Raw genomic sequence first — 15,930 nt, 5'->3', positions numbered from 1 at the left:
TGTGAAAAACGTCTGCAGATTCAACAAAGTTTTACTTTTATTCCCAACAACATCGGAGAACTGGCTGGTGGCGTGACTCTAAAGATCACTGGGATTGACGTAACTACAAACTCAGTTTTTGGTTTGGTTGGAAACAAAACCAATTCTGAATAATGTGAAATATGGAAGTATTCATACTTCGTGGTTTGGCTCTCTTAAAGGAATAGTTCAACCAAAAATGAAAATTGTGTGAGATTTTACTCATCCTCAGGCCAGTTTGATTTTCATCAGAACAGATTTGGAGAACTTCGCTAATTTATCCTCTGCAGTGAATGGGTGCCGTCATTGAGAGTAAAACATCACAATAATCCACACAACTCCAGTCCATAAATTAATGTAGTTTCTTACAAACATGCAGCTTTTAATAAAAAAACAAATAAAATAACTTTAAACCATTGCCTCCGGCCAAAATAAGAGTCAGTAATCCATAATAACACTTCCTCCAGTGGAAAGGTGCATCCTTTGTTGTCCTCTCACATCAAAATCCGTATCTGTTTTACGCTGTTTTCAATTATAAATGGTGCTTGATCTGTGCATATTTCTCTTCTGGTTCAAACAACATGATTGTTTTCACTAAAGAAAGCAATATCTGGACTGGTATTTTAGTTAAAAACGTCTTAAAGATGGATTTATTTATTACGAACATGCAGCTTTTCACTTCACCAGACATTAATTGATAGACTGGAGTGGTGTGGATTACTTGTGGATTATTGTGATGTTTTTATCAGCTGTTTGGACTCTCATTCTGACGGCACCAATTCACTGCAAAGGATCCATTGGTGAGCAAGTGATGTAATGCTAAATTTCTCCCAATCTGTACCGATGAAGAAAAACTCATCAACATCTTGAATGGCCTGAGGGTGAGGAAATTTTCAGCAAATTTTTATTTTTGGGTGAATTATTCCTTTAAAAGGCAAGGAGTCCAAAACAGTCTTCTGCAAGACACTTGACAGTAAAGTGAAGTATAGGAGCTTAGTTAATCCCCCATCAATATTAGAATGAATTTGAGGAGAACTGTGATGTACATGCATGAGCCCAGCCTGTAGGGGAATTCGATTGAACCGGCCCATCAAAACAATGTTCTTCAAAGTTGAAAGACGAAACGGAGAATGAAGGAGAGTCTTGAGGTGGCTACAACTGGATCAAAGTCTTTCGGCACATCTTTCAGGATGAAAAACTCCACATATACAAAAAAATCGTGCATTGATCTGAAGATCGTAATTTCACAAAGTGAATAGTATATACGCATTCTTACAACAGAATGCATCTTTACGCATTACCGTAGCGGCTTTCTTTCCATCCTCAGGATGGAAAAATATAACTATACCCACTATGAAAAAAAACAGCGTGACCTGGATTGTTATTTCTATTCATGTCCACAAAATATAGAGGCAGATTAATGCATCCCTGAGGACATTACAACAGAAAATGATGATTACAGGCGGTTCAATCGAAATCCCGCAGGCAGTGTGGTGCAATACACTGAAAACAATACAAGGGCCCCATTAAGACTGGAAAAGGCTTTTGGGTTTGTTGGCATGAGCGCAGTTGAGGTCAAATCAGTGAACATTTAGGTTTGTGAGAATTTCTATAACGCACAATAATGTGCATCGCAGCAATCACACTGTAAAAGCCTAAATGAAGCCTAATGTATGAAACACAATACATAATTTTGACCGTCATAATAAAACAAAATGCTTTCCATTGGTTGAATATGCAGCAAGCCTGCAGTAAAAAATGAATTTAAACATTGTAAACCCTGACACAAGTGTAAATGCCAGACCAAGCACGAACAAGAGTGTAACTACCGAAAACGTAGCACATTTTGATAAAAATGCAATTTTGAAACCCAAGAAAGTGGATTAATGATAGTTAAACAACATAACTGAAATCATCTTATGTTTTTCAGATTCACCCTGAGGAAGCTAAACGCTCAGGATTAAGCGAATGAATGGCGTGTGTCATACAGCGATGATGGAGCATCCGGCTCTAGAGGGTTTAACCTGGCATAAGAGAGGGGTGGTGGTCGAGGAAGGGGAATCTGAGGTAGAAAGAGCCGACTAGGAGTGGACGACTCCGTTCTTGGGCAAATCAGGGCTGCTGGCCACCTGTTCGGAGGACAAACTGAGAGATGACGTCTTGCTGGTCAGCGAGGACATGCTGCTGCTGACGAAACCACAGTCCTGGACCAAACTGATGGAGCCGTTTGAGCCCTCACTACAACCAAAGAGAGAAAGGCGATGAGAACTACTGTGATGGACACAAGAACCCACATGTGACCATACATGTATTTGAATTTCTTTCAGTGGATGTAAACCATGTACTTCTGAAAGCAAATCTTGACTTTAAATAAATAGCACTTACGCACTAAAATATTTTCTTTTTCTTGATTTAAAACACATTTTAGTGAGATTCACTGTTATATTTCACCTAAGAGTGAGTGGATCTCGCTGTAGAGTGTGTTCGTCTTGTCCATTTTCGACTGAGACCCGCTTGTACTTGCCATCGTGGTTCTCCTGAAGGCAAAATAATTCATGCTCAAGCACAGCAATGTAAATCACATGACTTTTAACACTTCCTGAACTTCACTGAGTGAACAGAAATATAAAAGCTACTGAAATTACACTCCACAATACCAGTTTGAAAAAAAAACACAAAACTTTTACAAATGACCTTGCTTAAAAATTGATTTTCTGCTCAAGAAATGGCCACAGTCGCATTAATTATTCCCTGGAAATAGAATAGATTAATTATGAATAATTAATAGAAGCTCTATAAATTGCATGTCTCGCTTACCATGGCCATCTCATGTGTCCTCATGATGATATCTCTCTCCACCTTGTGCAGCTCGAGACTCAACTGTTCACTGGACAAATTCCCTGATGACCAGTCCACTCGAGACGGCTGGGACATGACTGAGCTTGGGTTCTGCCAAAAGAGAGAGTGAGAAGCTGAATCATTAAAACAACAACAACAAAAGACCTTATAATTATAATCTTTATTCTTTACATTAATTTCTTGACGTTTTTATAGAATAACAATACTACTAAAAATTAAGATTTTATATATATAATAAAATTAAATACAATTTAAAAATGAAATGAAAAATTTCAATTATGTGTATTATACACGCACACTTTATTTAAATTGTGTATATTTTAATATAATTATATTTAAAATATATATAGCACTATAATCTAAAATATTCTACATAATATTTAAAAAAAGAAAATATATAAAATATACTGTATACAAAAATTATTTCATATATACTGAAGTGAATATTTTATACTTTGGTGTCATTTAGTTGTATTCAATAGAGAAATAATATATATTAAAAAAACTTCAACATACTATACATAATGTATTTTTATACAATTTATATTTTCATTTATATAATTGATATATTTTAATATGTATTTTATTGTTCATTTTAAGTGAATATTTTATGTAGTAAATATTTGATATTTTGGTGTCGTTTAGTACGATTGAACAAGGTGTGAACAGGCCTTTAAAATGACACATCCATCAGGACGGACAGTCTCACCTCCAGGCCGCGACTCTGCGTCTGCTGGCTGATTTGCAGGTTGACCTGCTGTAGCTCCATCCTCAGCTGCTCACGCGCCTGCACGGCAGGGGATAAACTGGACCTGCGGGGTAAGCGGAAAATATTTCACACATTTAGAACCTTTCTAGAATAAAACTACACTGAAACCAAGTGATTACTTGTAAAGGGTGGGGCTGGGCGACATACCGCTCGCTGAAGTGCCCCTGAGACTTTTGGTGCGGCTGGTAAGAGTCGCCACTCCACCCACTGTGATTCGCATAGGTGTAGTCAGCTTAAAAGAGAAGACAAAGACCATTCAAAAAAACACTGAAATAATCATGTTGTCCCATTAGCAATGCTGACACAAAGCAGGAGGAGTTTACCAGCAGAAGCGGTGTGTTTGGCCGAGTTTGGCAAGGGTGGCATGGGACTGTTTGGCGGGTAGCCCGGTTTAGACGTGCGTGAGATGGCTCCAAAACGAGACACGGTCGGCAGGGTGCCAAAGGGAATGATGGGGTCGTCGTCTTTGACGTCTGCCGCTCTGCGTTGAAGCTCCAAGCCGTGTGCTCTCAGACTTTTGCCTTTGTCTAAATTTTGCTGCTAGGAATGGTTACAATTAGCTCAAGAATCCTATATTAATATGCTAATTATTCAGCATACTATTATTTAAATACATCCAACTTCACTGTTTAATATTTAAGAATATTATCCAAGCATTAACACGGAATAAGCCTGAACCGTTAACAAAAATCATTGGTCATCTGTAGGGCTGGGTAAAAAATATCGATATCTCGATTTTAATCGATTCTCATTTTTACGGAACGATATCGATTCTTAAATCCCAAGATCGATTAGTCTAGCCTGTTTTCAGTTAATGGATGGAACATTGAAGGGCACTTCCCATCCAATATATCACAATAAGCATTGTGCTTTGGTACTTTTAATATGAAACAAAGTCTCAGATTTCAAATTCTGTCAAATTCCGTTTTGGCGCTGTTTAATGTGAAGTGACAGATCGCGGCAGCTCGAGGTGCACGTGAACTGATCATCTCCTCCACATTAATACCAGTTTCAGCACAAAATAAACATGACTAAACATCCGAAGGTAAGTTAAAAGAAAGAGTACAATGTCACGTAACGTCACTGTCTCATGTAATCGCTCAATCAGTGTTTCAGTCGCGCAAAGACGTCAATATAACATCTTGAAAACAATGTCACGTAACGTCACATTTACCTCAGAAAAACATATTCGGTGACCATAAACTCATTAGTAAGCTAGAAAAATAAACTGTAGAGAAGGGGCATTTTGCTAAATATATGCACCCTATAACATATTCATTATATTTTACAGCATTAGTTGAGAGATTTTTTTTCCTTGAGAAAATTGGCCATGTACTGTACCTGATATGTATCCAAAATATTTGATATTGAATCGAATCGAATTGGTAATCGAATCGAATCGCAAGCTTGTGAATGAGAATCGAATCGTGAAATTTGTGTCAAAACCCAGCCCTAGTCATCTGTAATATATGTTTATATGGCCTTTGGTTTGTCAACAGTATTTGTACAAACTAGACAGAATAAACATTGATAACCTTTTGTAATGGAACAGTCACTGAAAACAGCACAGATCTGAATGTGTGGGAGAAACGGGACAAAATCCCCATGCAATGTGAAGCCTTTCAGCTTTAATGAACTCAAATTTAAATTTTTTTAATGCAATTAAAAATGTTATTAATAATAATAAAATAAAAACTAAATTTCTTTAACATTCTGGTCTCTAGATCTAGCTATCCTCCTTCAGTGTATGCCTTTGGCCATGTTTTTGTTAAAAATACAACTGCTTGAGAATCCCTTATGTCCCTATAAACATGCAAAACTTACTGTGTCCATGCCCTCTTTGGACTTTATATCCTTGCCGCCAATGTAGGAACCGAAGGGGTCACATGACCAAGGTGAATATGAGCTGGAGTAGTCTGGTTCCCGGAAATGTCCAAAACCATGGGAGTTCTCTTCCATGTACTGCGAACGACATGGATATGGCAACTCATTACCAAACACTACCTACTAGGGCTGCATGATTTGGGGGAAAAAAATCTAATTGCAATTTTTCTGATAAGATATGATAACAATTTTTTATTTTTTTTTAAACTCCAGATTTGCTGTGCTAGTCTGTAGGACTGCACAAATTGTCCTAACATTTTGTGATTTATATTTCAATATAAATATACATTAACACAACAACAATAATAATTTAGTTTTCTTAAAATTACAATACAATATAAATATGAATATAAAATAATAATAATAACTATTATTAAATACAAAAAATTAAATAAAAATATAATTTTACTAAAACTAAGTATTTCATTATTATTTTTACTACGTTTTAAAATTACAATACTAATGTATAACAATAATAATATTAACAATAAATAATTAAAATGGATATTTTACTAAAATAGATTTCAGAAAAAATATAATAATAATTTTACAGTACCAGTTATACCATTATTATTACTATTATTAATTAATTCATTCATTCATTCATTATTTTAATTTTTTTTAATTACAAGACTAATTTATGGCAGTCTTAATTTATTTTTCAAACATTAAACAATTGTTTTAGATTTATTACACGGCTCTGTGGAATACTTGATTCTGATTGATCAGTCGCGACATTCCGAGGTATGTTATCCCTCAATAACAACCGGTAAAATCTGATAACAGGCTCATCCGGGTAACTGAAGTCGGCACTATACGCTTGATAGGAACAGTTTTTCTTTGTGGAAGCTTTGCGTTTGGTTAGCTAATAAAATATTAAAACTGAATTCAGTATTATGTGTACAATTATTATGTCATCCTGGTATCGCGGATTCGCTCTCTCGTTTCATACAAATGCAGCTGCTGCCATTTCATGACGATTGTTTTGTACACTGTAATGGACTATAAGTTAACTAACAAACTGATAAGATTTTTAAAAAATTTCGTCTTAAATCAATATCTTTTATCGCCTTAATTATTTATGTGGTGAAATGTTGTGTAATAAGTGGTATGACTGCACCGTATCCCTTAAATATCCGTCTAGTTTGAACTTGCCGCTTGCTCGCAACTGCTGTCTTCACGGAAGCTTTGCATTCAAATATTTAAACTCAAATCAATATTTCGTGTCTAATTATTTACTTGTGTGGCAAGTAGCCGTGTATTAAACGAGTTAATGTACATCCAGCCAGTTGTTATCACTGAATAGCCCCCTTCAGGGTGATCCTTATTCTGCGATAACAACCGGCTGGATGTACATTATCCCTTACTAAACATGCAGCCCTTCTACATTTTGCTTAGTATTATTATTATTATTTCTATGAAATATTGTTTTTCTGGCTTACATGGCTCTGTCCCTTCATGTCCTGAGGGTAGCTGGGGTCGTGCGAGTGTGAGGAGCTATAGGGCGATGGGGAAACGTCCTTTCTGTCCTCCAGCTGGGCCATGATCTCCTGTCTTCGACGGTGCAGGTAGTCTAGGGAAGGCTGAGATCGCGTGTAGGCATTCTGTGGACACAGTATTAGGTTATGTTTTCTTTAGGTTTGGAATGAGACCCATGTAGTTCAAATATTACAGGTAATGGATCTTACCCTTGGGTAATTCCTGATCTGACTGGAGTGGTTATAACTATCTTGATCTGGCAGGTACGAAGCGCTTTGGGGTGGTAGCGGCGGGGGAATGTCCGGACTCCTACGGACCAGTTCCTCCCTTGGGGGGAATGTTTGGGGATGGGAGTAGGCTGAGTGGCGACGGCCATCGTGGTGTGAAGGGTATCCGTAATGTGAGCTTGGGTTGGCGCATTGGCGTTCCGAGGTGTAGGAACTGGAATAGGAATCCGGATATGGTGGCATGCCTGGATCTGGAGCGGGGTGACGGGTGTAGCGTGGGTGCACATGATGGTGAGGATAAGGATTACCTGTTGAAATGAGGAAAATGAACATTTTTAGAAGTGCAAAGATCTAGAAGTGCCAAACGTAATGTGTTTGTTCAAAAAATAATAGTGTTTTGCTACCTGCTGGGTACTGGGAGGATTCATATTGGGTGGAGGGTGGCAGAGGGCCTCGTGTCTCAGAGTAATACAGTTCAGAGTGGTGTGGTGAATACATGTGAGGAACTCTAGGCACAGCAGGCATGTGCTTCTGTCCGACTGTGCCATCGCCGGCTACCCTGGAGTGGGAATTTATGAGCATCCCTGGTTTTGGGATGGATTCCAATCTGCAAATCAAGAGATAAAGTGCATGATAACTTGGCAGTCTTGCTTTTTTTAAATTAAACAATTTTGACTCAAATTAACATTTCATGTCCATTTATGTATTTATTTATTTGACAAGTAGCCATGTAGTAAGTTGAATAATGTATAGCAGTGTCGTTATTGTTAACTAAAACTATTTAAAAAAATAGTTTTGATTAGTTTATTCAAATTTTAGTATTTAATTATTTTATTTCATTAAGTTGCCAAGGCAACATTTCAAATTTTCAGTTAAGTTTGTCATCTAATAATGATATCTTGTATAGAAAGTATAAATATTAGATGACAAACTTAAACTGAAAATAAGTTGAAGTACTAAAATGAGTAAAAAAACAAAACAAATTAAAGCAAAACAGTAATATTAATAAAAAAAAAACTAATTAAAGGGGTCATATGATGCAATTTAAAATTTTCCTTTCTCTTTGGAGTGTTACAAGTTTTTGCAAAGATTAAAGTCTCAAAGAGATATTCTTCATAAAGGTTAAGACTGGTCCACGCCCTCCTAAAACGCCTGTTTAAACAGGCCCCCACATGTCTACGTCACTGTGTGGGAAGATTTGCATAACACCGCCCAAATGTTCACGCAAAGAAATGATCCGTGCTGGTCGCTGAGGAAATACATCAACTTCGCGCTGTGGATCGTCGAATCTGCTTTCACCGTGGACGAAGCGGGGTCCAGCCCGGGATCGTCATATGTGGTTGCTGCAAGCCCGCCGACCGTTCCTCACTCAAGCCCGCCGTGTGTGACGCTGTGTGTTTCGTTGTGAAAGCGAAACTACTTTGTTTGGCCTTCCAAAAGAGGACACAACTAGAAATCAGTGGTTAAGTTGTATTTAGAGGAGCATCAATAATGTACATTATGTGGAAAATAATGCGTTTTTTTAAACCTTAAACCGCATAAACACATTGCATTACACCAAATACACAACATAATGTTCTTTTTAGCAACATCATATGACCCCTTTAAAAATGATAAAAGCACACAAAATCACTAAAACCTAAACTAAACTAAAATTAAACCTGAAAATAAAAAGCAAATAAAAAAATAACTACTATAATAGTATATAAATAATATAAAATGACACCGATGTATAGACAATTAGTCAGTATCAAAGTTAGTAAAAAAAATGTAATCACTTAAAAAAAAAAATAAGAGAGATTGCTGCTGCCACTGCTAATACAGTTATAACAGTAATTATCCTATAAAAATAATAGTTAGCCATTTCATTCTTTCTAAAAACTGGTCAAATCATGAGACTATTTTGATTTATTTAGATCCATTCATTATTTAAAATGAACAGTTACTTAATAATAATAATAATAATAATATTTTATAGTTAATAATATTTATAATATTTTTCATTTTTTACATAGCTCTTAATAAATTAAAATATACATTATACTTTACAAAAGGGATCCTTGGCAAGGGGATCTTCTCATTTGGCAATATGTGATGTAAAAAGGTTTGAAATCCCCAGTGCTAATATATGATTTATTCCCCCCCACTAATAAACAAATAAACTCACGACTCTGGAGGTGAGCCAGGCGCACTGAGGCTCCCAGAATTCATCTTCTCCGGTTTGTGTGTTGGGTCATATGACGGGTCCGAGCCTCTGGAAACCAGGTGGGCCAAAGTGGATTCAGGTCCTGTTGCTAGGATGATGTTAGTGATGGAGGAGGGTTTGCGTGGGAGTCCCTCCATCAGCAGCCCCTCGTCAGGCAACAGACCGGTGCCGAAGTCCATCTCATTCAGCTGGGTCAGGGACTGGCTGAGCTGGCGCCTCATTCCCAAACGTTTATTCATCTTACGGTATCTGTTGTCAGAGAAAAGGTGGTGAAGCGGATACTAATGCTTATTATGCTTTACTTAATGTACTTCAAGTGCTGCTTACTTTTCAAGCTCTTCCTGAGAGTGAGCGAAGGTGCAACTTGCCCCACGAGGACAGCCGCCTTTTTGTTTCATGTCCCGACACATGTAGGTCTTATATTTGCTGTGCTGAGGTGGCTGTGGACAGGAAGTGAGATGTGCTTACTCATTTCTGTGCAAGTTATTTGAATGACCTGATTAAAAAAAAAATGTTTTTAATAAAAAATAAAGCTAAATATAAATATATGTATAAAAACAAAAAAATAAAATAAAAATGACAACACAAAGTTTTAACTGAACTGAAAATATTAAAATAAAAGCTAATTCAAATATTAATAAATACTATAATAGTACATAAACATGAAAATATACCTGATGTATAGATAATTAGGAAATAAATAAATTCATTAAAAAAAAAAATGGTCAAAAATCATGAGGCTATTTTGATTAATTATTTGATTAATTTTATTAATATTACTTTAAAATTAAATATTAATATATTGAAACGTTTGTGATCTGGTTACTGACCTGTTGCTGAGCACCTCATTTCTACATAAATTAATGCTAATAAATTAAAGCTAAACAGAAATAATAATAAAAAAAGTACAAAAACAAAGCACAAAGTTTCTGAAACTTAAAATTAAAACTGAAAATATAAAAGCTAATTTAAAATATTAATAAATACAACAACAGCATATAAATAACACTAAAATAACACATGTATAAACACTTAGTGATTATAAAAAAAAAAAACCTCACTGAACTGTAAAAATAAATTAATAAAAGAAGTGCTGCTGCTACTACTATTAAAAATAGATAGATATATAAATGAATGAATAAAAGCATTTCATTATTCTTTCTGAATACTTATAATAAATCATGAGACTATTTTGACACTATTTTAATAAACTATTTCAATAAATTAAATTATTAAAACTATTAAATATTTTACAAATAATATTTTATGTCTGCAATCTGGTTACCGACCTGCTGCTGATCCCCTCCTTTCTTGCTGTGGTTCTGGATGAAATCTACCAGGCCATGAACGACGGTCCGCACCGCTTCCAGCCCTTTGGCTAGCTGCTCCCATGTGGGCGCAGGGGCATCTGTTAGTACAAAAAACAGGTGTGAACATTCAGACATTTATGTTGTTATGAATGGCTGTATTGACAAATGTGTGAATGGAGCAGGCTGACGGACCTGGGCTGGGGTCGATGTCGGCCAGCAGCTCCAGATGGGGTCTGAGGCGGTTGAGATTGGCTGGATCTCCGGTTCTCTGAAGGGCAATGGTGAGTTCCTGCACACTCTGAGCAAAGGATGCTGGTGTCTGCAACTGAAACACACAAAGCCACATAACCACATACTTCACATACTAGCAAACAAAGTCAACATGTTTTCATGCACGATGTGACGTTCGCTATACCCTAAATGCGTTCTCTACACAGGGAGGAGTGTTACTAGAGAATTTAAACACGTAACACTTGGCCATACAATATATATAAATTTTTTTTGCAGACCTGCCTTAAAAAAACTACAACGCCACCTAGTGAAATCTTAAAATAATACCCAGGAAACAATCTGAACAGCATATGTTTGGAAAATTTAAAATGTAATTACCTAAAAGGCTCTTTGAACCATAATTTAAAAAAAAAAAAAAAAAAAGCAGTTTTTACTTATTATAATTATACACATCCTCATCATACCTTGTCTATGATAGACTGCATGTGGGATTTGTGCGACTGGTCGCCGTACAGTAGAGATGACCACTGGTCAGGGGCGATACGCAGTCCGCCTTCCATCGCGATCTGAACGATCTGAGAGTCGTGTTCCCTCCGAAGAGCCTCGTACGTGCGAAACTCCTCCTTCAGCTGCATTAAGGAGGAATCCTCGTCACGCTTGGTCACCTGAGATTAAAACAAATAAAATGTTATATATTTAATATAAATAAATACAAAATGTATACTTTTTTTTTTTTATAAATATCTATTACTAATACTGTATCCCCCGGTTTCACAGACAAGGCTTAAGCCTAGTCCCAGACTAAAATGTAAGTCTGAGCGGTTTCAACTGAAAGAAACTTGCACTGACTGATGTTAAAATATATCAGTGCCTTTGTTTTGTCTCAAGATGCACACCAGTAATGTTTTTTCTAAGGCATGTTAATAAAAATTACTTAAATGTCCTAATTGAACTATGGCCTAATCTTGGCTTAGTCTAAGCCCCGTCCGTAAAACCAGGCCTATATGTTTAAAAAATATTTTAAATCTAAAACAGATCTATTTAATATATTTTAAATCTAAACATTTTTAAATCAGCTGACATGAAATCTAATTAGTAATTTTACCAATTTAATATAAATACAAATGAAATATAATTTTTTAATTGTATATTTTATAAAATATTTATCTTTTATATAATATTTTAGATATGTTGAGGTTACAACAAAAATGCTACGCAATAAAATTGTATACTTCCATGTTACATTTTTATTTATATGACTTATATACGTTACATTAATACATTATATACGATATATATATATATTTTAAATTAAATCTATAGCAATGAGAAGCATTAATATTGTAAAGGAAAAGAGGAACAGTAAAGGCACCTTAAAGCAGGAGGCCCTGTAAAGGAGCTGCACCACGTGTCCTATGCTGGTTTTTGAGGCCTGGGGAAAACGTGGTTCGAGTCTCTGGACCACAAACAGGACCAGAACCTTCCGTGAGAGGGCTGAACCATCTTCCAGAGCGAGCAGGACCAGCTTCAATGCTTCTTCCTGCATAGCTGTTGGGTGAAACACAATTTTTGTTAGTGCCCCCAAATGACTTTATCAGCCTGCTATCATGTTATAGTGGTAAAATCTTACCAGGGCCAAGAAACTGGCAGCCTCTGGCTCTGACGGCGGCCCACAGGTTGGAGGAGAGCTGCTGGGGGTTCTGGTGCTGGAGGATGAGCTCAGTGACAGTACGTTCACCCAGAGAGCGGGCCGCCCGCATGGCCCGGATGCGGCCCTCCTCCTCCATCAGCTGGCAGTGCACCAGAGTCACCAGCTTCCTCTGCATGGGTCTGCTGAGAACACTTTGAGCAGCAACATTCAGCCCTGCACCTGCACGGACCAACACCAACAAAAAAAACAAATGTTAACTGAGCCTTTTCAGGATCAGGATTACCGATTATCATGAAGGATGATGAAACACTTAAAAACCATGTTAAAAAGCATATGCTAAGGATGATAAATATGGTGAATTGTTAGGTGTCCAAACAATAAAAAACGAATTAATAAATACAAATAAAATAATACATTAAATAAAGTAAATATCTTAAATAAAAATAAATACAATATTATATTAAAAAAATATTGCAATCGCAATCCAATTATGATATCTTGATGCATTTGTTGACGTTTATGATTAATCACTTTAAAAAAAAAAGCATATGCTAACTTGTACTGAATAAATGAACAAAAAGGGTCATGTAAAATGGCAGGGACCTCTGGTGTTGCTCAGGGGTTTGAGATAGAGGGCCAGGTCCTCCACACATGTGCGAGACTCCTCATAGTGCTTAACGTCCTCTGCAGCTGTCAGTAAAGTGACGGGGGGAGGTTTGGGTACCTGCAGGACAAAGCATAACATTTGTCTGTCACCATACCAAAGATAGTTCTCATCTACAGGGCTTTGATGGCATTCTTCACATAATAGGTCATCTGATGGTGCTGTCAGCATTCCTCTACATGTAGAACATGTTCACACCCACAGACTGAGCAACAACTCTCATAACAACATGTGATTTAAAAACAGAGAGAGGAACGATCGTTTTGGCCACAAAAGGTCCCGTCATTTGGGCTGTCGTGACTGTGAGGTTTGGCTGATTCAGTTACTTAAATAACTGCATTTTTGAGAATAGACTGAAGCTTTAGGACTGACACTTTAAAATGGTAGAATGATTTTCAATTATATATGATTATTACATCAGAATCAGATACACTACTCTTAATACTTTTATTCAGCAAGAATGCATTACATTGATCAAAAGTGACAGTAAAGACATTTGAAAATGAACACAAATGTGGTAATGGGAAGAACAACATGAATTTCTAACATGAAGTTCTAAATATTAAAATATGAAGAAATTATTTAAAATATTTCTCCTTTTGGTCCACTTTGTGATTGCCAAGTCTGCTTTACATTCACACAATTTTTGGGAATCCATCCCAACTGAATAATACATTAGTAAGAAATATTTTCCAATAGTAATACATTTCTGCACTAATTTCTGTTTTTGGTTTCATTTTAAAGGTGGTCACTCATGCATGAATAAAGACATTTGATTTTCTGAATATAGATAACAGTTTTTAAACAGGCAGTTCATCTTGCATGTTTAACATGGTTATCTTTACCTCATTTGCTTTATGTGAAAACCTGCATGGACCCACGCCATCTGCAGTTTTGCAAACGTGAAACCGTGGCCTTTTTGTATTTGCTTAATTACCTTATTTAAATGCAGCGCCCAATGGAGCGCACTATGACTGTGGTCATCTGAATTAATCGTGACTAGACGATTATGTAATAGTTGCGTCAGTCATACCTATCACCGCATGTGCAGAATGAAGAAGTATTTTTACAGACAACGCTGGCAATGACTGGCTGATGTTGATTCAACTTCCTGGTTCTCCACTGGCTGTGTGAGTGAGGAAGCAGTGTGTTTTACAGTCTCATGTCATACAGTCATACGCTTCTGTGTCACATCAGGCCTGAAATCCAACCAGACCGGAACGATCGCAAGCTGATCTTCAGAAACCTGACGCCCTAAGCTCCACCTCTCCATGCTGTACGTGACATGTTCTGCTCATCCTCTTGATTCAGAAACAAGTGGATGCAGTAAACACTGTAATAAACACGCTCCACCTAAAGTACAACTGCTGTGTTGTCTGCACGATCACTGCGGTCTGGTCTTTTTAGCAGTTTGCCTCACGTTCCGATTGTTAGCAAGGTCATTGAAAAGGAAAAAAGTGCATTTTGTTTGAGTTACAAGGAACCAGAGTAGTTTTACTTCCTTATCCATACTTAGATTGAGGCTAGGGTAGGGGCCACAACTTCATCCATATAAGAGAAGTCAATAAAAATGTGTTCGGTACAGATTGAACCGATGTGCACTGGGCCATCATATGCGCTCATGTTTACGGTTTCTAAAATAACATTCAAATAATGTTTTGTTAACGAAAATCGGTGAAATCCAGTAGTTTCAATAGGAACACACGCAATTGGGAGTTTCATGTTAAGACGGAATGCAGATTTTTCACAGTTGCTCACGCAAATTCGCCACACTGACTAATAGAAACCTGCCTAGTTTGAAAGCAACTTCTTTGTGAACTGTGCTTTATATACAGTGGGTATAGAAAAGAATCACCCCCCTTTAAAATAATCACATTTTGTTGCTTTGCAGCCTGAAATGAAGACGGACACACATTTAGACTCACCTGTCCGCTGACAAGCTGCAAGAGCGCTGTGTTGACGGGCAGCTGCTCGATGTCCGTGCTGATGGTGGTCTGGTCGAAAGGGCAGGCCTTGCGGTGCAGTTTGTTCAGGCACATTTTGCACACGGTGTGGCCACAGCCCAGGCTGATGGGCTTGCGGTGGCTCTCCTCGAAGGTTTGCGTGCAAATGGGACACAACAGAAACTCGGTCCATTGCGGGGCTTGCACGGGCATTGTAGCGAAGCGCGGTCTGTGATGCACCGGTCCCCAAGATCTTCTCTTATTGCTGCATTTGTGTCTATGTGCGTTTTGCGTAAAACGATATAACAGTAAGTCCTAAAGGTTCCACTGGAACCGATAAAGCTTTTCCACAGATCACAGCTCTTAAATATTTCCTGGCATTGTGGGCGTTCAGCACATAGTGTGAAAAACATAACCTGAAAGACAAAAAAACAAAACACAAATGATCACTCACATCAGTAAATCCCAACATGCCAAATGATCTTGTTCAGCCATAAATTACTTAAAGGGATAGTTCACCCAAAAATGAAAATCTGATGTTTATCTGCTTACCCCCAGGGCATCCAAGATGTAGTTGACTTTGTTTCTTCAGTAGAACACAAACGAAGATTTTTAACACAAACCTTTGCTGTCTGTCAGTCATATAATGGAAGTGAATGGGAATCACGGCTTTGAGAGTCATAAAACAT

At 37.2% G+C, this 15,930-nt stretch overlaps 1 protein-coding gene across 2 annotated transcripts in view; it reads right to left on the bottom strand.

Moving 5' to 3' along the window:
- Positions 1-895: 895 nt before the first annotated feature.
- The window catches only part of LOC107757484 (roquin-1-like), an 18,703-nt gene continuing 3,668 nt past the window's right edge, over positions 896-15,930 (bottom strand). The window contains exons 2-20 of one of the 2 annotated variants that reach the window (XM_016574961.1): positions 15,224-15,657; positions 13,238-13,358; positions 12,614-12,853; positions 12,356-12,531; positions 11,448-11,648; positions 10,945-11,077; positions 10,732-10,850; positions 9,770-9,882; positions 9,404-9,691; positions 7,641-7,843; positions 7,219-7,544; positions 6,973-7,134; positions 5,471-5,608; positions 3,970-4,186; positions 3,794-3,878; positions 3,587-3,689; positions 2,836-2,967; positions 2,470-2,555; positions 896-2,256 (exon numbers count right to left, since the gene is read on the bottom strand). In XM_016574961.1, the coding sequence (XP_016430447.1) occupies positions 2,100-2,256; positions 2,470-2,555; positions 2,836-2,967; positions 3,587-3,689; positions 3,794-3,878; positions 3,970-4,186; positions 5,471-5,608; positions 6,973-7,134; positions 7,219-7,544; positions 7,641-7,843; positions 9,404-9,691; positions 9,770-9,882; positions 10,732-10,850; positions 10,945-11,077; positions 11,448-11,648; positions 12,356-12,531; positions 12,614-12,853; positions 13,238-13,358; positions 15,224-15,454 (3,231 nt within the window). In that variant the 5' untranslated portion in view covers positions 15,455-15,657 and the 3' untranslated portion in view covers positions 896-2,099. The remainder of the gene's footprint in view (positions 2,257-2,469; positions 2,556-2,835; positions 2,968-3,586; positions 3,690-3,793; positions 3,879-3,969; positions 4,187-5,470; positions 5,609-6,972; positions 7,135-7,218; positions 7,545-7,640; positions 7,844-9,403; positions 9,692-9,769; positions 9,883-10,731; positions 10,851-10,944; positions 11,078-11,447; positions 11,649-12,355; positions 12,532-12,613; positions 12,854-13,237; positions 13,359-15,223; positions 15,658-15,930) is intronic. The other variant, XM_016574962.1, reaches the window with a different exon arrangement.

The sequence above is a fragment of the Sinocyclocheilus rhinocerous genome, unplaced genomic scaffold, assembly GCF_001515625.1.
Source record: "Sinocyclocheilus rhinocerous isolate Xijiao unplaced genomic scaffold, SAMN03320098_v1.1 scaffold2578, whole genome shotgun sequence".
NCBI lineage: Eukaryota > Metazoa > Chordata > Actinopteri > Cypriniformes > Cyprinidae > Sinocyclocheilus > Sinocyclocheilus rhinocerous.
The sequence above is the reverse complement of the archived record's forward strand: the minus strand, read 5'-3'. Positions and strand labels throughout refer to the sequence as shown.